General features: G+C 37.0%; 3 protein-coding genes and 1 long non-coding RNA gene across 5 annotated transcripts; all 4 read right to left on the bottom strand.

Moving 5' to 3' along the window:
• Nucleotides 1-5,884: 5,884 nt before the first annotated feature.
• LOC103454459 (patellin-4) lies at nt 5,885-8,316 on the bottom strand. Of its 2 annotated transcripts, none has more exons than XM_008394044.4 (4): nt 7,010-8,316; nt 6,776-6,900; nt 6,448-6,592; nt 5,885-6,351 (listed from the first exon to the last, which is right to left on the bottom strand). In XM_008394044.4, the coding sequence occupies exons 1-4, from the start codon at nt 8,030-8,032 to the stop codon at nt 6,091-6,093; spliced, it is 1,554 nt and encodes a 517-aa protein (XP_008392266.1). In that variant the 5' UTR covers nt 8,033-8,316; the 3' UTR covers nt 5,885-6,090. The 2 variants fall into 2 exon arrangements, with proteins under 2 accessions (XP_008392266.1, XP_070678843.1); XM_070822742.1 differs by having other exon boundaries at nt 5,885-6,348.
• Nucleotides 8,317-13,370: 5,054 nt separating this feature from the next.
• Nucleotides 13,371-14,536, bottom strand: LOC108175254 (uncharacterized). Its single transcript, XR_003773661.2, has 2 exons — nt 14,161-14,536; nt 13,371-13,697 (listed from the first exon to the last, which is right to left on the bottom strand). It is a non-coding gene; the product is annotated as an uncharacterized lncRNA (long non-coding RNA).
• Nucleotides 14,537-16,401: 1,865 nt separating this feature from the next.
• LOC103454460 (ATP-dependent Clp protease proteolytic subunit 4, chloroplastic-like) lies at nt 16,402-19,070 on the bottom strand. Its single transcript, XM_008394048.4, has 2 exons — nt 18,516-19,070; nt 16,402-17,054 (listed from the first exon to the last, which is right to left on the bottom strand). Exons 1-2 carry the CDS (start codon nt 18,920-18,922, stop codon nt 16,571-16,573), a joined length of 891 nt encoding a protein of 296 aa, XP_008392270.1. The 5' UTR covers nt 18,923-19,070; the 3' UTR covers nt 16,402-16,570.
• A 780-nt stretch (nt 19,071-19,850) lies between these two features.
• On the bottom strand, nt 19,851-23,484 carry LOC103454461 (primase homolog protein). The gene is made up of 13 exons (XM_008394049.4): nt 23,190-23,484; nt 22,962-23,098; nt 22,723-22,778; nt 22,570-22,621; nt 22,361-22,465; nt 21,604-21,684; nt 21,429-21,509; nt 21,240-21,305; nt 21,049-21,162; nt 20,804-20,851; nt 20,647-20,732; nt 20,441-20,501; nt 19,851-20,204 (listed from the first exon to the last, which is right to left on the bottom strand). The coding sequence occupies exons 1-13, from the start codon at nt 23,350-23,352 to the stop codon at nt 20,046-20,048; spliced, it is 1,209 nt and encodes a 402-aa protein (XP_008392271.1). The 5' UTR covers nt 23,353-23,484; the 3' UTR covers nt 19,851-20,045.
• Between the last annotated feature and the right edge of the window lie 1,484 nt (nt 23,485-24,968).

The raw sequence follows: 24,968 nt of genomic DNA, 5'->3' as shown, positions 1-24,968 counted from the left end.
TCTAAACAATTAAGACATGTCGCGCGACGAAATTGGTTAAAAATCTTATCGTAATCTATCTACAAAAATTTTACTTTCGGATAATGACTCATGGCGTGACGAGATTGGTTAAAAATTCTAATCGAAATTTAAAATTATTTTTTAAAATAAAAAATACTAATATTTTATTGCCTATTGCCTATTGTCATGGCTATTCAGTTTAGGAGTGGATATGCAAAAGACAATTACTGTTCATTAAAGGCAATTACTATTCAGTATAGGGGATTCAATTGCCAATTGTCATGGGGGGCCTTCCTACACTTGAAGTGCTCTTACAAGTTCGAGAAGCAAATCAACAAATACCTCAAAACAATATAAAGGCACGTACAAATTTGCAGTTAGTCAAGTTTTTTCTAATAGTCAATCATTTTCTAAATTGTACCAAAATTGGTTCATTACATATGGGATCGATGGTGGGATTCAACACAGTTCAAGTGGTGAGGTTGTCATTGTAGACTAGAATTCTATAGCAGCAGACGCGCACCCAGTGTGAAAAGTATCTCGGTTGCAGCCTTTGTATACTTCTTGTATGATCCTATTTTGGTCTACATATTAGACCTTCATGATGTGCAATCCTTTTCTATTTTTTAAAGACCAACTAAGGGCTTTGCCACAACAATTCATTCTTTTCAAGGTCGAGAATACTTACAAAGACATGATACACACACACACACACATATTTATATATATGTATGTATTGAAACAAGAGAAGAAAAAAAAAAGAGAGAAAATAAACCTAATCTTTCTAATCTTAATGTTTTTGAGAATTGAAAGGGATAAGTTTATTCATGACTAGTACGTTTAATTTCTTCAGTTTCATCAAAATTTAAAAGTTGTCATTCATTTCTTACTTCAATATACATTTAATCGCTTTAAGATACATTAAATTACTGAGTTAGGCAAAGCCACCCTTTGGCTAGAGTAGGCTCCATCCCAGTGCAATATTCTACTAAACTTTTATAATTGATCATTTTTCCCTCTCACTTTAACTTCCTTCTTAAATTCAAACAAAAAGTATACGTTGAACTAGCGGAAGAGAAGAAAAAGAAAAAAAAATGTTGTCCATACTAGCTTGTCCAACAAACACATACATATAACATACAACAAAAATAAGAAACGAACATGCGATGTAAATATGTGCTACATAAACTACTTAAGTTCAATCTTAATATAATGAGAATACCTTGAAGACTCAAACAATTAACTCAAAAGCTCAACAAACACAAACAATCTATCTTAAAGAGAAATGCTAAGGAGACAAAAAATTTAAACCAAATGATGTGGTTGTTGATGATTGGATTATTACTTAAGTGCGGATTAACGTTCTTATTTCTTATTGATGACACACCATTTAGTTTGCAAATTTAGTTTAAAATTTTGGTCTTCCTAGTATTATTCTATCTTAATACATAAGGCATTAAAATTATGGAGTATGATTTTCTCCCCTACCAATCTCTCTCCCCTTCCATTCCCTCTTATTTAAACGGTTTACGATTAAACCATGTTAACATCTTATATTGATTTTTATAAAGAGAGAAAGATAAAAAAGAAATGTGAAAGGAAGCGAGAAAGAGAGAGAATTAGGGGATAAGAGAATCATATTCCTAAAATTATATGTCCCTGTCGATTACAGCACGTTAACATGTAAGAACATGATAGTGTTCCTTTTTATGGGTGATTGATTTGCTATCCAACTATAGTGAAGTTTTTGTCTTACTGATCCAAGGGCTAAGGGTTGAGACTCGTTCAAATCTAGCTTAACCTGGATTTTGGTATACACCATTGATGGCAATTTAACTAATTAACTAGTTACGTTCAGAAAAGAATCCTCACCTGATCCTCTTCTTAGGGATCCTAGGAATTCTATGATCGTGACCGTTCATCGTACATCATGCGGTCAGAAATTATTTTTAAATTTTAAATTAAATATAAATAGTACATAACGAAAATTGACCGCACGATGTACGATGAACGATTACGATCACGAGATTCCTAAGATCCTCATAAAAATGATCCGACCAGGATCCTTTTTTATATTCAAGCTTGTTTAATATTTTATTAAGTATTTTATTGGCCCACAAAACAGACAAGCCAAGCTAAAGTCCTGCTCCTGCATGGGATCATGTACTTAGCAAAATTGTGGGACAAAATTAACTGCATGTCATGTCTATATCTAGAATGGTATGCAATCTCAGTCGCAGTAAATGAAGGGACCCTCATTACACATAATAATCAAGGACTTCTCATGGCACGTATTATTCAATCTCATACGTACAATATTATTGAGGTGTTTTTTCTTTTCGCTGGGGAAAGTTATTTAGGTGTTTTGCTTACTTTCCTATCAATATTTACTTCAGTTTTTTATCCCCATAGAGTTTCGTGTATATAATTCGAAATGTTCATATTATAAATCATTTTGTAAAGATTATTTGTTTAAATCAAATCCCTTTTATTCCATAGAATTTCGTGTATATAATTCGAAATGTTCATATTATAAATCATTTTGTAAAGATTATTAATAATTCAATTCCCTTCCCTTCATTCACCAATAAGTTTCAATCCATTCCTGTCTTTAATTACTCGTGACCATTGATCAATTCAAGAGAAAGAGACTCCATGAATTGATCAATGACCATGAGTAATTAAAGACAAGACTCCATGAATTGCAGATATTCTTTTGGAAGTTTCAACAATCATACCTTGGGTTCAGCTTGCATGATCATGACATGTATGTTGTAACTTGTAACTGTGACAAAATGTCGGTTTGTTAAATCGTTGAGTCTGTATCAGCATTCAAACAAATATCGTGAAAACTGAGAAGCTAGACTAAATTAATTTGTCAAATACTAGCATTACGGTTTAGTCTTCTCGATTTGCAAGTGCAAGTTATTTTCTTGTGGTTTTTCTTTGAGCTTGAAGCATTGTACTTTTTTTTATGCGAAGTTTTATGTTGTCATTCTTACTGTGGAATTGGCTTACCCGCGAGATTAACAAAATTTATGTCTTGAAAGTTACTCTTCTATAGCGTGATATCTTGTTTTGCTTCTGGTTCTTTTTCTCCTCCTTGGTCGCTCCAGACATGTATTTCTCAATTACAAAACATGATATTTCATTGCTCTTATACATTTCGAGAAGAGAATGCAATTGCTGACAAATTAGCCAATTTAGGACTTCTTTCATCTTCACTTGTCTGCATGCCGCTCCTCCAATAAAGATTCTTTCTTTTCTGCATTTAAATTTCTTGTGCATGTCATCCTACAAGTTTGTCTGCACTTCTTAATGTGTAGTTTTCTTTTTTACCTAATCTTTTTTTATTTTCTTTTTTTTGCTTTGCGGCTTGTCTTGCAGGTTCTTATCCTTTAGGTTTTATTTTAGAGGGGTTTGGTCCTTTGCCCACGCCTTCTTTTCCTTGTATTTTCTTTTTCAAGAGAGGTAAAGTCTATGTCCCCCTCTTTTTCCTGTATTTTCTTTTTCAAGAGGGGTAAGGTGTATGTCTCCCCCCCCCCTCTTTTATTGTATTTTGTTTTCTTGCTTTATGAGGGGTAAGGTTTATGTTTCCCCTGACTAGGTGTAACTTCTTTTTTTATATTAATAAATTTCTTTCGCACCGTCGAATTTTTAAAATAAAATAAAATAAATGACGTGATCGATGTTTAATTTTGCGATTTAGCCAAAATTCTGATCATGAATTATGATAGAGTAGACAATTTTTATAAGAGGTTAAATTGTTTGCGCCACGTTGTTGCCACTCTTTCATACGATTGTTTTTTCAATGGAACCTAAACTCTAAACTTTTTTCATTCTGGGATGTGAGTAAAAAGAAGGGATAGGTCCAATATATTAGGGGTGGGCAAACGGGTAGAGGACCCGTGGGTTAGGGTAGGTAATCACGGTTCGGGGTGGGTCCAATTTCTTTTTTAGAATAAACAGGGCAAGGCGGGGTAGGGCGGGGCAGTGATATATACGAAGTAGGGTTGGTCCAAATATTCAAACCCACTAGGCCCAGGATAGGCCCATTTCTATAATGCAATGGATGGGCACTGCTAGGGGAATATAAAATTGGCTAATTATAAAAGTTCATGCGGGGTAACAGACTAAAATTGAAGTTTAGGGGGAAGATTGGCCAATTATAAAAAGTTCAAGCCGATAATTAGCTAAAATTAAAGTTAAGGGAGAAGATTGGCCAATTATAAAAGTTCTGAGTAATTGGCTAAAATTAAAGTTCATGAAAAAAACTAGCTTCTCCTTAAAGCATTTCCAGCGTGCTCTTTAGCCCGGTGGATAAGGAGCAAATCCAATCCAGTTGCCTCCCAAACTAGCTCTAGCCCATTTGGGCAATTGGGTTAAGGGGGAGCCCATGGGAAAGGGCAGGCGAGAGTCCAAGGCCTGAGTGCCTAAAGGTTTTGTGATGTAAAGCTAACGTCAGCATGATGTAAACCGCGTTATAAAAAAATTTACATCAAGGGCGTGCACCACATGCGTGCGTGGGGGCGCGTCACCGACACATTTTCATATGCTAGGACCCGCATGTCAGCCCCACTCAATTACCTTTGAATCTGGACCGTTTATTTCCAGATCAACGATCCAGGTTTTTAGGCTTTAAAAATTTTAAAAATATATAAAAAACGAGAAATGTTATGGTGGACCATGTGTCACATTCTGGACTATTGGATTTCAAATTTTTTTTTGTAATCCAACGGTCCAGATTAATTAAGTTAATAAATTATTATTTTTTAAATATTAAAAGATCCAAAAAAAAATTTAAAAATTATAATTTTTTTTTCTATAATTACCTTATCATTTTCTCCCACTTTACACCATATTTCAATATTTTTAACGATTCTAAACAATTAAGAACATGTCGTGCGACGGAATTGCTTAAAAATATTATCGTAATCTATCTACAAAAATTTTACTTTCGGATAATGACACATGGCGTGACGAAATTGATTGAAAATCCTATTCGAAATTTAAAATTATTTTTATTAATTTATAAAATAAAAAATACTAATATTTTATTGCCTATTACCATGACTATTCAATTTAGGAGTGGAGATGCAAAAGGCAATTACTGTTCATTAAAGGCAATTATTATTCAGTATAGGGGATTCGATTGCCAATTACCATGGGAGGCCTTCCTATACTGGAAGTGCTCTTACAAGTTCGAGAAGTAAATAAAAAAATACCTCAAAACTATATAAAAGCACATACAAATTTGCAGTTAGTCAAGTTTTTTCTAATAGTCAATCATTTTCTAAATTGTACAAAAATTGGTTCATTACATATGGGATCGATGGTGGGATTCAACCCAGTTCAAGTGGTGAGGTTGTCAATGTAGACTAGAATTCTATAGCAGCAAACGCGCACCCAATGTGAAAAGTATCTCGGTTGCAGCCTCTGTATACTTCTTGTATGATCCTATTTTGGTCTACGTATTAGACCTTCATGATGTGCAATCCTTTTTTTATTTTTTTTAAAGGACCAACTAAGGGCTTCGCTACAGCAATTCATTCTTTCTAGGATCGGGAAGACTCACAGATGCATGATATACATATATATGTACTGAAACAAGAGAAAAAAAAAGAAAATTTCTTCAATTTGAACAAAATTTAAAAGTTGTCATTCATTTCTTACTTCAATATACGTTTCATCGCTTTAACATACAATAAATTATTGAGTTAGGCAAAGCCACCATTCGGCTAGAGTAGGCTCCATCCCAGTGCTCTTGGTTAACTGAGAGTTCAACTGTTTTGTATTTAGACTCAAATGTAAGATTTGAGTCCAAAATTTTCGATAGTTTTTATAGATGACATGAGGAAATACTAGAAAATAAAACAATTCAATCTGGACAAATTTTCTTCAAAATGAATAATTGCTAATACATATTTCACCAAATTGGAAACTCACAAATCAAAACATACACATCAAAACATTTATCACATTACAGAATCACAGTGATCCTCCAAAAGAATAAGCTCTATTTTATGTACAATGCTCTCTCAAACAAACAATTTACTTGAATTGCAACCTTTTGCGGTTCAACTCTTTCTCTCAGAAGGTGGAGCACTTCTTGGCCTTGTACCGGTACAGAACCCTCTTCTTCTTGCTCGATTTGTTCTCGATTGTCAGGACAACCTTCCCGGGTTCGTTGCTTCGGAAAGTGTTGCGAATTGGGCCTTCGTTAGACCCCATTTTCTTCTTCTTCTGAACAATAATGGTGTACGACCCCTCATCAATTGGAACAAACTCCTCCTTGTAATTCACTTCCCATCCCAAAACAGTCAAGTCCCACAGTATTGTGCTACCAACCTGCTATCAAACACCATTAAAATCATCGATTTAGAGAAAAACTCATGAGGAAAAACAATCTAACAAAACATAAATCGGTTAACATTTTATTAGTAGTACCTCTGCTGCATCAATTTGTATGGTTCCAGTGGATCCAGCCGTAAGAATAAGTTCTGAAACAGCGCCATCTTCGGCAGAGAACTCGTTGTCGTTGTCCCTCTTGAAACCGCCATACTGAGCAGGTATCTCCTGAGCTGGAATGTACCTGTTGTGGACAATCACAGCTCATTTGTGTAAGCGTCAGATAATATCAAAACATTCCCCTATACCAACCATATACATTGCCTTTTAAGTGGCTCAGATACACCGTCAAGTTCTCTTAGATATTTTAGCGCACATCGTGCCATTTAAATTCAGCAACGTATAAAAAGTGAGGGAAATCACTTACTTGAGAAGGGTTTCAGTGACCTTCGTGGGGCGAGCAACGACGAACTTGCTCTTGGTTCTTTGAGTCAAGAAAGGAGATAGCAATGCATTAAGTGCATAATACCAGAAAGGAACATTTATGAAGATCTGCAGATCATCATAAACCATATAAAACCCGTCAAAATTCTGTCCAAGTCATGCTAAATAATCGCAAATAAATTCGATTTCTGAAGCGAAAATGTGAAAGACGGCTTACATTTTTGGCAACCAACTCAGGGTAGTTGTCCTGCAGAAGCCCAACTGCTTGCTTTGTGGCAATCCGGAGCTCCTTCTTCACCGGCCCCGGAGAGTTCTTGAGGTCGTTGATCTGAAGCAGAGAAGTGACACCACCAGGCCTCAGATCAAGCTTCTGTACGCTCTTCTCCATCAGCTGGAGCCTCCACCTCAGGAACTGCCCTCTCTTCTCCTCATTTCCAAAAGTCTTCTGATAAAGCTCCTCGTTGTCGAATACCCCGAAAATGTTGTAGCAAACGGGGTGGCCTTCGCGATCAACGCCGTTCAAGTAAGCGGCAGAGCTCAGATCGGCACAGACATCCTCGTCCAAAATCGAATCGATCTTGGACTCCTTCCGCCATTGAAGGGTTTTCTTCAGCATCTCGAAAGCCTCATTGACCTTGAACTCCCTAGCCCTTAAGAACTTCAAGAGAACAACATCAGTGCCCTCGAAACCCTTACCGGGAAAAAGTGGCACTCCCCAAAGAGAGATATCCTTGTCTACTACTTCACAGCCATCTTCCGATTTCTTCACCTCCTCGCCTTCTTCCGCTTCCTTCTCATTCTCTCCAGCTACTTCCTCCGCCTTTTTATCAAATACCTCCTGTGGTTTCTCTTCCTTCTCCTCCTCCTCCTCCTCCTGTGTTTTCACTTCCTCCTCTGTTTTTTCTACCTCCTCCGTTTTTACTACCTCCTCTGCTACTTTTTTTTCTTCCTTCTTTGGCTCCTCCTTCTTGAAGATATTGTTGCCCAAAATGGCCTCCTCCAGCTTTGATTTCAGCTCGCTCAACGCCTTCTTCTCGAACTCTTTCAAATCAGAGAGATAGTTGCTCTCTTCCTTATAAGAAGAACTCTTCTCAACCGTTTTCGGCTTCGATTCCGCCGCCTCCACTTCCTTCACCTTATCATCTCCCTCACCAACCTTCTCATTCTCACAAACAACCTTCTCAGCCTCCTCCCGAGGAACAACCACAACTTCCGCAACCTGGGTCTCCTCCACAGTCATTTTCTCGATCAACCCGAAAATCGAATCACCCGAGAAAATGCAAGAAAATCCCAGAAAGCAAGAGAGATAATTGGTTGCTCTGTTTGGGAAGAGAGAGAATTTTAAAGAGAGAAAGTCGCTTGCTCTGTTGTGAACTCGTGAGTTGTGGCGTTTAAGAGTGAGTGCGTTGTGGGCTTTTTGCCTGGGCTGTAACCGTTGTAACGGCTATATATTTTTTAAAATCCCCCCCCAATGTGGTAGCGGGACCCACAAACGGTCACATATCTGTAAAAGCCACCGGACAGGACAGCCGTTGGGTGCATTCTTCCACCGAGGGTGGGGGTTCTGATAGCCTGGATGCCAGCACAGATTTGGCGTTACAAGACTCGCTTTGGGCCCACTTTGGTCTGCGTTTTGCCAGTAGGGAATGATCGTGTGTGGTCAATCTCAAGTGCTTTAACCACATGGACACCAGTTATTGGCGGAGGCTACAAAAGTCATAGAACTAGGAAAGAATATCTTTTTCTTTGACCAATTCGTCACAAAAGGACAGACATTACCTGGCAAATTTTAAATTTTTTTTTTTAATTTGTTTTTAGTTTTTGTGGACGAATCCAGATCTTTTTTACGAGAATTTTGAGGATTTGTAAATCATGTTCGTTTATCATATATAGTGTGATCAATTTTTTAAAAATATTTTTATTTAAAATTAAATACAAATAGTACTTGATAAAAACTAATCGTATAATATACGATAAACAAACATGATTCACGAATCTTTAGGATCATCACCAAAAGAAAAATGATCAAGAGAGGATCATGTTTGGTTTGTGGACCGCTAGATTTGCCTTTCCTCAATTGTTCATATTTTTCATGAATATTAATTATACAAATTAATTGGCATAATGTTTGGCATCTTCTATTTTTTTGGTGAATTAAGTTTAAGAAAATGACAACATTCCAGCTATATAATCTTTGATTGGTCCGTTTGTGATCATCAGCCATCTGATCGTATGATTGAATTTATGTTTTGTGTTTTTTTATTAAACTTTTAAATTTTCGTCTATTTTTTCCTTCTTAAAAAAGACAATTCAGTATGGACGAAAGTATTATTAAAATGATCTCATAACTTAGTGAATAAGAAGAAGCACCTATAGGATGGACGCAAGTATTGTCCTTCAAGTTACAAGTCCAGTCATCCGTAAAAAAAATTATTGGACTCATTTTTTTAGGACTTAAGTATTGTCGGACTATTATTTGCACATACAAAAAAATGGCTCAAAACAATAATAAAAAAGGAAATCTTATAGCGCATCATCTGGCAAGCTATCATTGGGTGATGACGTCCACCATCTTGTTTGATTTGGGCACTGCATGATTAGTTGGTTGAGCTGCAGCTGCATGTGGTAGATGATTTTGTTTAGGGTCATATGATCCTCTAATTGATAATTAATCCTAATTAGATGAGATTGTAATCTTGAATTACCTAATCTCATACATAATACATATTTATGATTTCTTGAAGTGTAAGATATAGCGTGATTTGGGTTAGCTCGAGTGGCGAGGGTAGGTGGGAAGGTAGGTTGGAATTAGGCAAATACTTCCACCCCACATTTTTGGTCTTCAATGAGTGTTGGCGAGGGTAAGTGGGAAAATACTTTTAAAATAACGAAAAGTAATTTTAGAGAAAATATTTTTGGACTCTATAAGCATTTGAAGTGCTTCCTGGAAGAAGCATTACAATCATTTTAAAATCATTTTCAAACGAGCACTTAGAAGCACCAATTATGTGCTGGTGCTTCTTCCAATAAGCACTTCAAATACTTTTTCAGAATTCATTTGTGTTTTTACTAAGAATTGGTTACAAAAACATATTCATCAAAAGCGCTTTCAGTCACTTTAAAATCATTTCCAAACGAGCTCTTCATTACTTCCAAAACACATAATATTAGCATGAATTTTCTACATTGAATACACCTTGATCACAGATACTCAATAAATCACTTCTCCAATAGTAGAGAAAAAATTAGCATACAAAATTTGAAGGTAAACCTCCCGAGTAGTTGAGTGCCGTTTCATAAAAACACCGGCCATGCTATTTCGCGACATGAAAACACCCGCCGGAAGTCAGGAAACTCACCGGATATCATTAATTACGACGACAGTGACAACAATAAGAACCATGTCATAGGTTACACCACTCACTTGTACTTGATCCATCTCCCCAGCCTCCGGATCCCGATTCCGATGGATTACAATTCCGTTGTCACATTTATTTCCGAAGTGTGCACTTCCACTTATATCATAGAGATTGGGAGGACCCCCGGTCCACTGGTGCAACTGTTACAAGAGATGCAATCTGAGAAACCACGTCAAAGAAAAGGGCATGGTCAAGCGCAACATAACCAACCTGTCTAGGATGCGCCACAAACCAAACACGGCAACAATGATGCTGAGCAAACCGTTTGATCTGAGTAAGCATCTGACTCACGTACTCTGTTTTGGTCCTGTTACAAGTAGAAGTTGTAGTAATCTTGTGAGTAGATGAAAAAAGGAAATATGGAATTAGGACTTATGTAACTACAATACAAACAATACCTAGGCGGGGGATTAGATGAACTCATCATATTATACAAGTAAATTTTGGCTTTATGTTTCTTCCTCTTCTTTGAGAGTCATGGGGTGTTCAAAAGAGACAGATTTTTAATCAGTTTAGTTTGGTATTTTGCCATACCAAACTGAAACCGAAATTTTTTTTTTTTTGAAAACCATCATATTATATCAAACACATTTTAAGAACAGTAACAAAGAATGTCAGCTCAAACTTGCCGTTTATCAAAGAAAGGCTTCTTTATGTGCTTCTCCAGTAATTTTCGCGCATGCTCCCTTACCTGAAATTCGTCAATGGGAAGGGTGTGATATGTAAGACACTAAACGGAGAGCAAAAATGCAACTATGTCATAAGAGAACACGGTAAAATTGATATGTGAATGACGTCTATATCAATTCCCACAAGTTCTATGCATGTGTGCAAACATTTCTCACAATGATCCGCTGTAAACCAACCAAACCAACTAACAAGGAAGGGTGCATATATGAGAAAACAGAAAAAATTTAACTCTTTTGGTAAGCTAGTTTACCTTGTCCTCCATAGAGCAAAAGGTCGTACCCAGTGCACAAGGCTCCCGCTTTAAGTAAGGTCTGGGAGAGGTGAATGTCGGCTAGCCTTACCCCCATTTATGGAGAGACTACTCTCAAGTCTCGAACCCGAGACCTACCGCTCATGGGCGAAGGCACTTATCATCGCACCAAGTGCGACCTCTATCAGATAAGGTCGTACCCAGTGCACAAGGCTCCCGCTTTACGCAGGGTCTGGGAGAGGTGAATGTCGGCTAACCTTACCCCCATTTATGGAGAGGCTGCTCCCAAGTCTCGAACCCGAGACCTACCGCTCATGGGCGAAGGCACTTGCCATCGCACCAAGTGCGACCTCTATCAGATAATTCTGCTAAATTGTCAAAAATTTATATACCTAGATCATGTAAGGGTACAAATTTCTCTTGAACCTCTTCACTTGAGTGGTTTACCTTACAATAATTATGTGTTATTTGACATATCTGCATGTTATCCATAAATCTATACCTAGACCATATAAGGGGGAAACGACACACAAACAGAGAAATTATTCAAATTCAGAAGAAGTATTATTTGTCACTAGAAGCGTCGAGGTTTATGCTTACATTGTACAAATCATTCATATTTTTCCACCCAGTTGAGACACCATACTCGTATCCAAGAGTCCGATGATAATATGCATTGAGTTTCATCAAAGAAATTTGCAAAATTGAACAATCCACGTATAGGATATAATTCAGCATCCTCAATTACTCCCTTCAAGACATCCGAACCCAAGTACATGAGGACCTGTGTAGATAAACTAAAAGAGATGGTAAGGATTGCTTTAGTGATCTGAGTAAAATATTACAATACATCTTAAATGACACGATCTTTTTCCGTTCAATGGAAGGTGCATGCTACAGACCATCACACAAGATGATGCAGAAGCAACACAATACGTATCAGAGGTTCGTTTGTTCATGCAACTTGATTAAGAATGATATCTAAAAAATGTGCTATTAAGTGGAGAAAAACAGAATTCACTAGGTTCAAACTTCAAATGGATCATATGTAGGAACATGCAACATGAAAAACCACCGTCATACCACAAAGCAACTCAATAAAAACTGATCACATGCATGTGTGTATATGTATTTCAAATGTCAAACATATATATTTATTTGGAGATAATACTAAAAATTCTATATTAAGCTAAATCCAAATCATTGGATTCGCATTATCTCTGACCTCATTTGCATCTTTGAAGTACTTGTTATCCCTTGACCAAAAAAAAAGAAGTACTTGTTATCATTTTTCTTTGGCCATTTGACTCCCCAACATCTGCAGTCACATGGGTAGCGGACAATTATTCTAACCACGCCTGCATAGAGATTGTTTAACAACAGGACATTGTAATGGAAACCTTTCTTTTCCAAGGCGGCGTGCAAGCTCTTTTCCTCTGAATCGCCACCTTTGCACTGCATATGAGAGGTCACTTCAATTTCACTCACATATCATTTCTTCTTTTACTCGTTTAAAAGAAAACCATGCATGCACGGTTTAAAGCAGTCTCATTACATCATGGCCGCTCAATCCCCTGAGTTTCTATCATTTAAATGCTAAAACACTGAAATTTTCAGGTATCAGCTTAATATCCTTCAATGACAGTTTCCATCTTTTTGGCATGATTTGCCCTTAAATGTTTCTCCAGTCCTTAAATGGGGAAATGTCAGCAGAGGCTTTCTTTGGTATTCTCAAAAGCCATCGTCAAGAAAGTAATTATTTTGGGCGATAGATCATGTCAACTACACATCCCACATGTCTCCTTCAGGTTGAGTCGCTCATACTAACACTATGGATTAAAAACAATACTGATAACTTATTTTACTATATACAATAGCGGTTACCTGTTTCTTATTGCTTTTTTTTTTTTTTTTTTTTTTTTTTTTTGGCTTCCTAAAACTAGTTTATAGGTAAGATGCCTAGCATTTAAGGAATGTTAGAACATCCTCGTGAGCTGAAAATGGAAGAGGATTCTATCCCCTCCTAATCTCTCTCCCCTTCCTTCCCCTCCTACTTGAACAGTTACGATTAAGCCACGTCAACATCTTATATTGATTTTTTATAGCGATAATAAGACAAAAAGCAAAGTGTGAGAGGAGGAGAGGGCAGGGGATGGAAATAGGAGAGGAGAGAATCCTACTCCACTTAAAATAACAAACAAAAATGGGACATATGCATAGGTTTTGACAATTACCATCCTACATATTCAATAGAACAACAACAATAAAGCCTTATCCCACTAAGTGGGGTCGGACTTTATGTATTTCTGAATCAGGATTCAGTAATTCATAAACTCCTAAACAAAGAAAGTAAAAAATATATGCTGAAATAAATACAACATAGCGTCAGAAGCAAAACTATCAGCATACCACTGGACAAATCAAGTGGTTGTACTGCCTCGGAACTGACATTGTTTCACCGTGTATGCCAAGATTCTCCAATTTCTCCTTCAAAATCCTCATTTGGATAGAGGACATTCCATTTTCTTCTGGTTTTTCCAATTCAACTACATAAAATTCAAAAGCATACAGTGCATTAAATTCAGAAAATTCTCATATCCTTCAACCCACACAGAAATGGTCCACCTGTAAGCACCATACGCACATTCTCAGTTAATTGACTTTGTTCAATTCTTCAGGTTTTTATTATGAACTTCAAAAGCACAAAAAATAAATAGTAAATTAGAAGAAACACCCCCACAAGGGCCACAACTATAAATTGTAGAGAAAACACTTATAAGAGCTACGATGGAGAGGGAAAACCCCCGTCATCTATCCACTTGCCATGCTTTAACTGATTCTTAGGGGTGAAATTCTTTTGGTGCTACAAAGTAAGTTGGGTTTTTTCTCCAAAGTACTGACTTTCAAGTGTTTTTCACCAAAATGCGATGTTACCAAGGTCTTACATGCAAAAAGCCAAAATTTTTAAAGCAGAATATAGCCGTCCTTCTTTACTGAGCACAAACTTACCAGGTTCTGCGACATGGGCAGGGGAGAGAGAAGAATATCCGTTAGTCCTTAAGCAAAGCGGTCGAATTTTTGACACGGGTTTCGAGGTAATCGGGGAGAAGACGAGGCTGCAGGGTGGAAGGGGTATCTGCGCGCAGAAGGGGTCAGCGGGTTCGGCAAAGGAGCGGACTTGAGGAGCTGCTTGGACGCCATTCGAAGGCCGGAGGTTGAGAAGGACAAGAAGGAGAGCTTGCGGAGAGGCCAATGGAGAAGAAGACGCATGTCTCCGGGAACTGGGTTGAGAAGATAGTGGGTTCCGAGTGTTTTTGTGGCGTTTCAACTCGGCTGGGTTTCCTGGCGGAAATACGAGGAGGGAAGAGGGAGGAAGGAAGAGAGCAAGGTTTTTGAGACGGGTTCTCTTTATTTAAAAAACATTTTGCACGTGCGGTAATTTTGAAAATCGAACACAAAGTTTTAATTTCTTCACATTAGTCGATTTTGTAATTGTATTAATTTATATTTTTTGTCTAACTAAAAATTATTTAAATTTTTATTAAATTAATAACATGGTGAGCATGAAACTCATAATGGATTGATCATGAAACTCGTCATTGGATTGATATGTAAGTTACATTTGCACTTCATTCCAAATCATGATGTTTGGTCAAGATTTCTGAATCATGTAGATGAGCATTCTCCTTTTAGTTATGGAATGAGTATCCTCTCCGGTTTGTGAGGATCCTGAAAATCCTTAAGCACTTACATTCATTGTACATCGTGCAGTCATAAATTATTGTAAATTTTTTTATTTAAAATTGAATATAAACAGTACCTAACGAAAACTAGCCGTATGATGTACGATAAACAGATGTGATTGGAGGATCCCGGGGATCCTCACAAAGACGATCTGGAGAGGATCCTCATTCTTAGTTATGAAGGTTAGAGAATTTTTATTATACATACAATTACCTCCATGATTAGGTAGTTTAACTCCAACGATGTCAAGAACACCTTCTCATGAGTACCTTTTAACCTAATCTAAGATCAAATACCTAATCACAAGACAACTGTCATGCTCATGTCAATGACTAATTTGCACTATTACAACGATTGAGTTCTTATTGACATAAGTATGTATATACATACAGAAGACCTCGAGGCGATCATGTTCAATGGACTTGATTTTATTGAACACCTATACACTTGTCTTAGCAACTCTCCTTTGGCTTAAGACTAGCCATGCATTACATCCTACAATTGCACAGACATAGTGCGTACTAGTCTTACCGGATTATAATCCAATGGCCAAGGATAATGTTTAGAATAAACACATAACAAGAGAATCTTTTTAACATTATCTCATAAGTTACCTCTTATATGTGTATATAACCGTTATTCAATGGGCTCACTAATGAATTGTATTGATAATCTACCTATAGTGGTCTTGCCCAATGATTAGATTATGGATTAATCCTTGTATTACTTTAAGCAATCCACTAATCTAGTTGCTTTAAGGGCATACATCTAACAAAGTAAATAAATTGTTTCATATTGCGATTAAGTAAATAATTAAGTAATTAATGATTAAGTAAATAATTTGTCCAGTGAATAATTTACTTATCACAATTTGATGGACAAGGAGGTGCGTCAAAAAAATCACTTTTCAACCAAGAACAAACTTTGGCATAGCCAAGTTGGCTAGAGCGGTAAACTCCTTTGTACCCAAGTTTAAATCTCATTTCTTGTTTTGTTCTAAAAATCTCCGCCTAGCGCCGCCTAGGTGCTAAACGGCTGACCACCGCCCCGATTAATGCCTAGGCATTTGAAAATTAAGAAATGGCACCTAGACCAGCTAGGGTGTCTGCCTAGACCGCCCAAACCCGCCTAGGCACCTGCCTAGGTTGCAACTCACTTAGACAGAAAATAGAAAGCTTTCAATTTGCATTAAGTTTTTTCAATAAATTGTAAGAGACTTATTGAATACTTAAATAAGCATACACTATATGCTTGTTCCCCATGTTTTCATTATGTTCCAATACTTCATAATACATGTGTCATTCTATTTTGTAGTTTATAATAAAATTATACATATTTTAAGTATAAACAGACACTTATTCACACGAAATATAATGGATTTACTTAAATCCGCCTAAGCGCTAGGCCCCAGCCCAACGCCCGACTAGCGCCTAGCGTCTTTTAGAACCTTTACATTATATGAATATCATTCAAATAATTAAAAGCCAGAATCAAGAAAGGGGCAAATGGAAGAAGCATGCATGTTCATAAACTGAAATAATTGTTGGAACTTCGGAATAAAAAGGCATACTTGGTTTAATTACAGAAATCAGGGTCCTAACAGATATCATGGTTTAAGCACAAAGTTAATCAGAAAGCTATCTGAGTAATGTACCTCTCATACATAAGGTGAAAACTAGTATATCTCGTCATCAGGGACATCTGGGGTCAAAAATTTTCTTGGATCTTTACTAATTTCCTCGTAACTCAATGTCGGCTTCACCTTGTCTGGGACAGGCACCAGAGGAATAATGCTATCTCCGTCGATAACTCCATCTATTATTCCATATTCAACTGCTTCTATGGGGGACATATATCGATCCCTGTCAATATCCTTTTGGACTTGCTCAAATGAACGGCCCGTGGAATTTGAAAGAATTTGTGTGACATTGTTTTTGTTATGCATCACTTCTCGGGCTTGAATTTCCACATCTATTGCCTGGCCACTAGCACCTCCAAGAGGTTGATGAATCATGATCCTTGTATTAGGCATCGCAAAACGCTTGCCTTTGGTGCCACCGCCAAGGATTATGGAAGCTGTTGATGCTGCAATGCCAAGTGCAACTGTGGAGACATCAGCCCTCACAAGCTGAACGACATCATAGATAGCCATTGTAGCACTAACACAAATAACAAGAAGGCAAATTAGCAAGCACATAAGAAGACAGCAAAACCATGAAAACATATACAGAAGAATAAAGTTCAACATGAAATTAACTAATTCATTGAGTTCTTCAAATAGCATCAAATGTATGTCTACATCCACCGAATTCAGTGTCTGTGAGCTACTAAGCTGTTCATTTGTGCCTTTACTCGTTAAGTACAGAAATTGTAAGGTCATACTAAATGCAAACAGCACCATCGAGGCATAACTATCATCCCCACTTTGACATCCCAAATGTGAATGGTACAGTGATCTTGTTTTAGCTAATGCCCCATAACAAATAACAAAGAACCAATTATGGCCAGCTAAAATCAGAATTCTATAACTAATATGCCTAATCTCATAACCCAACAGATTCAACAGTCCCTTCAATCCACATCAGTTCATAACTAAAGACAAGTGCTCTGTCACTAAACTCTAGAAACCAATGCCCAAATGGTAGGCATCCCAAAAGCACACTCAAATCCACAAGAAGCACAATAGTATTCGATAAATGGATAAATACAGGATGCCAAAGCACACAACTCAACCTTGCCTCCCTAGAAAGCTATGCCAAATATCGATGCAAGTAGACAGTGGAGGAGTAAAAGTTCAATACACTCAGCCTCAGCCGTGTCCTTGCACATTATTCACCAAGAAATTGATACACCAAAATTAGACTTCCTCCCCTTACATACTATCACAAGTATTAACACTTCCATGAGAAACTGTCAAAACACTGTTGACAGCCCCACACTCAGCTGATTTTCGGATTATATTATGTCCACCACTCACATGGATACTAGACTTGGGTCTCAAAGATCCATGAATGAAAGACACTGACAAATCAAAGCCTAAGCAATGCATTTAGCATATAACTAGACCGTTACTTGATTATTAGGAGACAATAACTAGCATCAATGTGGAATGTTGCAATAGGAAACATTAAGAAAGAATGTGGGAGTGTACAATAAGTGTGTCATCAGCGCCTCACCAACAGGAACTCCCCTGCCTCACAACTGTAGTTATAAAAATGTCAACATGCTTTTTACTAAACCTAAGCCCAAAGATCTTCTATTTCTCTATTCTCATACAACATTCAAAGAGCAACATCTTGTCATTGTTATCGGTGTCATCGAACCAAAGCAGTCAAACATACAACTAGAAAGTGCACAATATGATTTAATGAGACATCCATAGTCTAATTCACCATGTTATCACCATATTAAAAGCTACACTAATTAAAGCAAATACCAAGTCTTTCGAAAACCCGAATTTCAACGAGTTAATAACAACGAAATCTAATTAAACAACATCCTAATCTGAAAAGGGTCTCATCCACCACTCAAAATCTCCACAACAAAATTGAAAATTTCACTGCTTTCAAACAACAACCAACAAAAAAAAGCTACCCAGATGCTAAAAAATCATGTATAACCTGAGAGAGCCGCCGGTGGAGTTAATAAAGAGCTTGATATCCTTCTTAGAATCCTGGGCATCCAACAAAAGCAGCTGGCTAATAATAGTGTCAGCCACAAAGTCATCAATGCTACTACCCAAGAAAACAATCCTCTCCCTGAGCAAAAGCCCCATGGCGTCGCCCTCGGCGCCTCTCATGGCGGTGGCCGGCGTTTGAGGGGCGGAGGAAATCAGGAGAGAGCCGTCGAGCCCCTGGGACCTGGTGGCGAAGGTGGGTTTTGGTGTTTGGAGGGAAAGGGATTTGATTGAGGGGGTTTTGGGAGAGGAATTGGGGAAGTAGGAGGTGGGTTTGGGGCGGGAGGAGTGAGAGAGCTTGGAGGTTGGGATGGGGAGGAACGTAGGGGATGAGATTGAGAGAACGTCCATGGCTGCTCAGTTGGGCAGTGCTCTGAGAGCAGAGAGAGAATTGGGCGTTTGGATACTTGATAGAGGAAATGAGGGAAGGTCTTACAAGACGAGCCCAATTGGATCCCTTGGGATTTATTTACATTTTTCCCTTTTTATTTTTATTTCTAAAAAGTAAAACGATCCTAAATCGTTTATATACGATTTATTGTTTGTTTATTGTTTTTCAATCTTATTTTTGATACAATTGTATTAGGGGAGGAAGAGGTTGAAAAAGAAATATATAGATAAATGTTCTTAACTTATTGAGCTATTGCTTACGGGGATAAACGTTTTATTTCTAATTACAAAATTTTAGGGATTCTATTATAGTATGCAAAAATTTGACCTCAAGATTTTATGTAATTTCCACATCTTAAAGAAAAAGGTTTAAGTAAACATATTTGAGATGCAAATTGAACTACAATATCCAGATAACAATATTAACGGGATTTTTAGTTTGGAGATGCAAATTGAAGAAATTTAGTTAATCAAAATTCAGGGTTAGTGTAAGGGCTTATTTGGATATGCTTTTAAAATTACTGAAAGCGTTTTTTGAGAAAATGTTTTTGGGTTCCAAAAGCACTTAAAGTGCTTTTTGCAAGAAGCACCAATTTTGTGCTTCTTCCAGGAAGCACTTTAAGTGTTTTTTCAGGATTTACTTGCATTTTTACTAAGGATTGGTTCTAAAAACATTTTTACCAAAAGTGTTTTTAGTCATTTTAAAAGCATATCCAAACGAGTTCTAAATTGGTTTAGTAATTGGTAATCTTTTCTTAACACTCAAACAAGTTGGTTGCTATTTTGGGTAAGCTAGCCAGCTAACCAACTTGACTTGAGGATCAAAGAGCCTAATTAGAATTAACATGCATGCAAGTGGCGGAAGGGCATTCCTCTTCAACCCACTGCGTTTCGGGTTAAAACCCTTCCCCTCCCCTTAGTATAGATTAGTATCGAATATCGTTGGCACTTGAACTAAGCAAGGTCCTTCTATATACAAACTAAACAATGATTGTTAACCTGTTGTATATTTTCTCTTCTGTACCAATGCTAATTCAACCTAAACCTCTGACTATGAATAACAAATATAAATCTCGGGGAAACTTTACAGCCGTCGTGTGCACTTTGTTAACTGTGAAGCCAGTATTTCATCCGGCTTATGCTCGTCTGAACTTTGTACTACTTGGTCTGCGGTGCATAGCTGATACGGTTCTGCATTTTCGATTACCTTTTTCAAAGCATCAGGTCCCATGTCCTTGAGAACCTACGGTAATAATTCAATCATTAGACAAGAAGGCCGGCCAAGGATCCTAAGGAAATCAGTTGTCCAGATTGTGAAGAAAAAAAAGGAATGTTATACTTTATAACGCCTACATATTCGTCCTTGTGAAACAAAGCAAGCCGTAAAAGAACAACTAGGATTCTAGAACAACTAGTAGTCAAGTAGCATGTAAGAAAAACCAGCACTAGCAATAAGGAAAAAGAGTCGAAGCATCAAACCTCATTAGCATCTTTGTAATAGCTGACTTCATCTTTCTTCGGCCAACTTACTTGCCAACATCTAACAGCCGAAGAAAGTAAAAGGAAATAAGCAGACAAATATAGAATGTGTATACATAAATCGAATATCTACTGAGTTGCATACAAACTTCTATACAAACTGATATTTCAAATACAAAACACAAACTACAGAAAACTTATTTAACCTGTGTGTCCCAAGGCGGCGTGCTATATCTTTGGCCAAAGCTTGGCCTGGTTTGTCATTGTCGGTTGCCAGGATAATGCGAGAAACCTAACAGGCAAGCGTTAATTAAACAACAGTTTGTATGGAGAAGTTTGATTGATTGCCAATGTTTTGCATACCTTATCCAAATTCTGTTTGCAATTCCACAGATACTGATATGCAGTGTCCTAATAGCATACAGAGAAGAAATAAGAAGTCACTCAACTAAATTTTTCTCAGATGTTGATACATGTACTGTTCATTGTTAATTCCGTAACTGACCACTCAAAGTCATTCAAGGAGTTACAATCCGCAGACATTTCAAAGGTTGATATAAACTGTATATCTAAACAGAAAGATAGGCTCCAGAGAATTTAGCCCACACCTTTTCCACTGGTGGCAATTTAGTAGAACTTTTTACCGGTGCACCATCAGGGACACTCACACAATTGCAGAAGCCAGCTTCCTCCAATGAAAGCTTGTCAATTTCACCTTCAACCTAGCAGCATCAGAAGTAAGATGGGGATCCAGGAGACAGAAGACGAAAACATCAAAATAAGGGGAAATTGAACCCACAATGATAATTTCAGCTGCATCATTTATGTCATCAACTCCATATAGTATTTTCTCTGACGCCTTCTCCTGAAAATCAACGACATATAATTATTCAACATCTGACTAGAAAGCATCCACATTTCACTTAATTGCCATGCATTCTATACATTTTCTAGTAAAAGAACCCTGGGCGAATGTTAGCATGCATACCTGCCAATAACTTTTTTCTATGGTTCGATACTTGCAGGCAACAAGCAGTCCATTGCGTTTATAAGTAAATGCAATGATATCCTGGAAATCACAGAAGTTTTAACACAGTTCCTAATCTCAGAGTCGCCTATCAAAGGTAAATTGGTAAGTCCAGCAACTGATAACTTCAGGGTACCTTATTACTGGAACGTTGCATAACCCCATTTCTGCGCAAAGTTTCCTCGGATATCATTCGCTCACTGAAGTAGGCAGTTAGCTGGGATAATGAAAGAGTGTTTATTTATCCAATAAAATAACACGTCGGAAGCAGCATAAAACTGAAATTTGAACCAGACAGTGTGTCCTGGTTCAACTTTTTCATTAATAATGGACACGATAATTTCAATTATCTAGATACGAGATGCATGTCAGTGAAACAAATAAAATCATATAGTACTCTATGTTTAGGCATATGTTTATAGCAGAGAAACCATATGGTACTATGTCTATGTTTCCTGACAAAAATGCATAAACCCTTCTAGTTGAACATTTTTAGCCAAATGAAGGCCCTCCTTTTTGTGGGGAATTGTAACTCCAGTGGCTAGAAACCATTTACCCCGCACCCAAGACCAGTTTGAATTCCCCTTCCCCCTATGGCCTCCTTTGTAAACGGGAAAATGCCCCTTTTCTGGCAACTCTTTCGTCATATCCTCGAGTGTCTGACATGCCAATTCCAAATAGAAGTGTCCAACAATAATGTAAGTTGAAACCATTCTTTTCATTGTATATGGATAGCAGAATACAAGATTTAGAAATAACTTCTAAATAGGAGTACATAGAACACATCAGAAGGGACAAGGAATAAAATTAAAGTTCATTCCATACTAGAAAGATATATGCAAACATGAACACGCTGTGATCAAAGATTGGCAGATATCGGTCAATGTAAGTACCTTTTCCCCTAGTGGTTCCAACTTAAGGCTCTTCTCTGTCATTTGTCCAGAGTAGTGAACTTTCTTCTTCACCTCATTATGCGCTGCCCTGCCATCCGCAAATACCTACAACGTAACAACGAAATGATTAATGTCTCCCGAGTCCTCCCTTTTAGACTCTTCAAATGCTGGGCATGAAAAACACAATAACATAAGTTGTTTCATGTTACCTTGTCAGCCCAACTACAATCCGTTCGAAAACACCTCCACATTGCCAAATCCCTACGGTATCCAATCACCAAAGTAATAACAACCTAATTACACAACCCCACAATTCGAAATGCGAAGTGACACACATCAGAAAACTAGCAGCAGCAGCATACCCCTTTTGGACAATGTGAACAGACAAACTCCTCTCCATCGTCGGTCCACCATTGCACTGTTTTAGCAAAACATGGAAAATTTGAAATACCCTTTTGATATATGTAGCAAAAACACAATGATAAAAAGATTAATTACCAAAATAAACTCCCATTTGAAATTGTCAATGCTTCTTCACTGGAGCAGAAATTACAAAACATAAAAGAACCCAAGAATATAACAACTAATGTTTCAAAAATACCTTTGGACACAGTAAATTAGTATACTTTCCAGGCACACAAGAATCAGTACAGAGAATCCCAATAACCTCCATTTTCTGCTTTAAGATATCGACTTTATCGACACCCACGATCTGCTCCTCCATTTTCTCTGCAGTACCTGCAAAAACAACAACAACCCAAGTCATGGAAAAGAGTAACAAGGCACCGGGAGAAGCTTTCTGATAATAATTATGCATATGGGACGGGACCATGGGGAGTGGGGGCATTGCTGGAGTGAGAGGAAGAGCAAGACCGAACAGGGACTAAAGAGAAATTTGATGATGATAAGGGACTGCTAGGAAAGTGGTGTTTGGAGAAGACGAGTGCGGTGTGGAGACGGAGTGGACGACAAAGAAACAGAGACGGAGTCATCAGCAATCTTGGTTTCCGACCAAAAGAAAGAAGTATTTTGGTTTCTGGTCTTTTGGGTTGTGGATATGTTTTTCCTTTTAAAATTTCCCTGTTACTTTAAGAAAGAACACGAAGGGCAGGAAGGTAACGAAAGACTTGACGTCAATCGAGCTTACTGGCATTTTAAAATTCACTAGACTTTGTTATTGTTGTTGAAGGTTTTGTGACCAAAAAAATAATAATAATAAGGGTGTATATTTGTTCATCATTATAATTATGATTAAGTAAAATGACATGTGTTAAATGATAAGATGTATAGTGATCTTGCCTTATAATTTAGGATGATGAGCAAAAAATACATGCTCTGAAAAACAATTCTTTCATAAAATAAAAAAGGAAAAACAATTGATTTTGAAGAGGCAAAACTCAGACACATAAGTTCAAATGTACAAATCAACATTCACTTAAACTATAACCTTGTCAAAAATAAATAAATAAATAAAACAAACCCCACTTAAACTATAAGTTTTTATGAATAAAATTTGAATACGATATATTTTCAAACTTCAAATTTTACATTTGTTAAATTTGGGATCGAAGAATCATATGTCCAAAAATAAAATTTTCGAAAATGAATTTTGATCTCTTAATAACTAGTCAACTTTTTTTGTTGCTTCAAAATTACTGGTGAACATGAAATTCATGCTTACTCAAATCAATAAATTTCAATATTTTTTTGTGCATATAAAAATATCCAACTATTGATGTGATCCAGTTCTAAATGACTGAAGAATACTTTGTATATAGGATATAATAAAATCATTGAATTACCGAAATCATACCTGAATGAAACTAAATCTTGTAAAATCACATTGAATATATTTGACGATGCATTATGTACCTTGCTAAAAAACAAGGGTAGTTTACTACTTGTTATGGTGAAGTAGTTTACTTGCTCGACCATGGGAAGAGGTATCTTACTTAGTGCTTGCACTATCCATGGCTATAGAACTAGAGAAGTATTCTTTCTTGTTCTTTGGAATTAATAAACCTAAAGTTTGAAGATATCGTCAAAGTACGAGCAGAGATCACCAATTTATAAGAAATGTATGAGATTTTGTTATTGAATTTTACCTCATTGGCATGTCACGCATAATAAAAAATTGTAGGTAAAACGTACATAGTTACCAAGTCTTAATAGTATAAAGTATAAACCCTAAACTCTGAACTCTAGACCGTCCTTAACCAAACATCACCACTGGATTTTAACAAACATAAAATGTCATGGATAATATTGCTTACTTATGTTTGGTCAAGGACAGTATTACTTACCTTATAGAGAAAAAGTACTAGCAAATTAGCAATACCCCCAAAGTTTTGAGATCAGACTTTAGTCAATGTCTCTCTAAAATATAATGAACATGTAGAAAAAGAGACGGGTGTTTGTCACTATAGCACATTTCAAATTCAGCTTGAAAAACGAAAACTAACTAAACTAACTAGGCAACCACTTTAATACACATACTTGTCCTTGTCATGTAAAATTTCTTATTTGCAATGAAAATAATATAACAGTTCTAGAATGGGATTTTCGACATCCGCTCTTAGAAGTTGGTGTAATAAGTTAATGTCTTTAG

The sequence above is a fragment of the Malus domestica genome, chromosome 05 (genome assembly GCF_042453785.1).
Source record: "Malus domestica chromosome 05, GDT2T_hap1".
NCBI lineage: Eukaryota > Viridiplantae > Streptophyta > Magnoliopsida > Rosales > Rosaceae > Malus > Malus domestica.
This window is presented reverse-complemented; position numbering and strand designations above follow the sequence as displayed.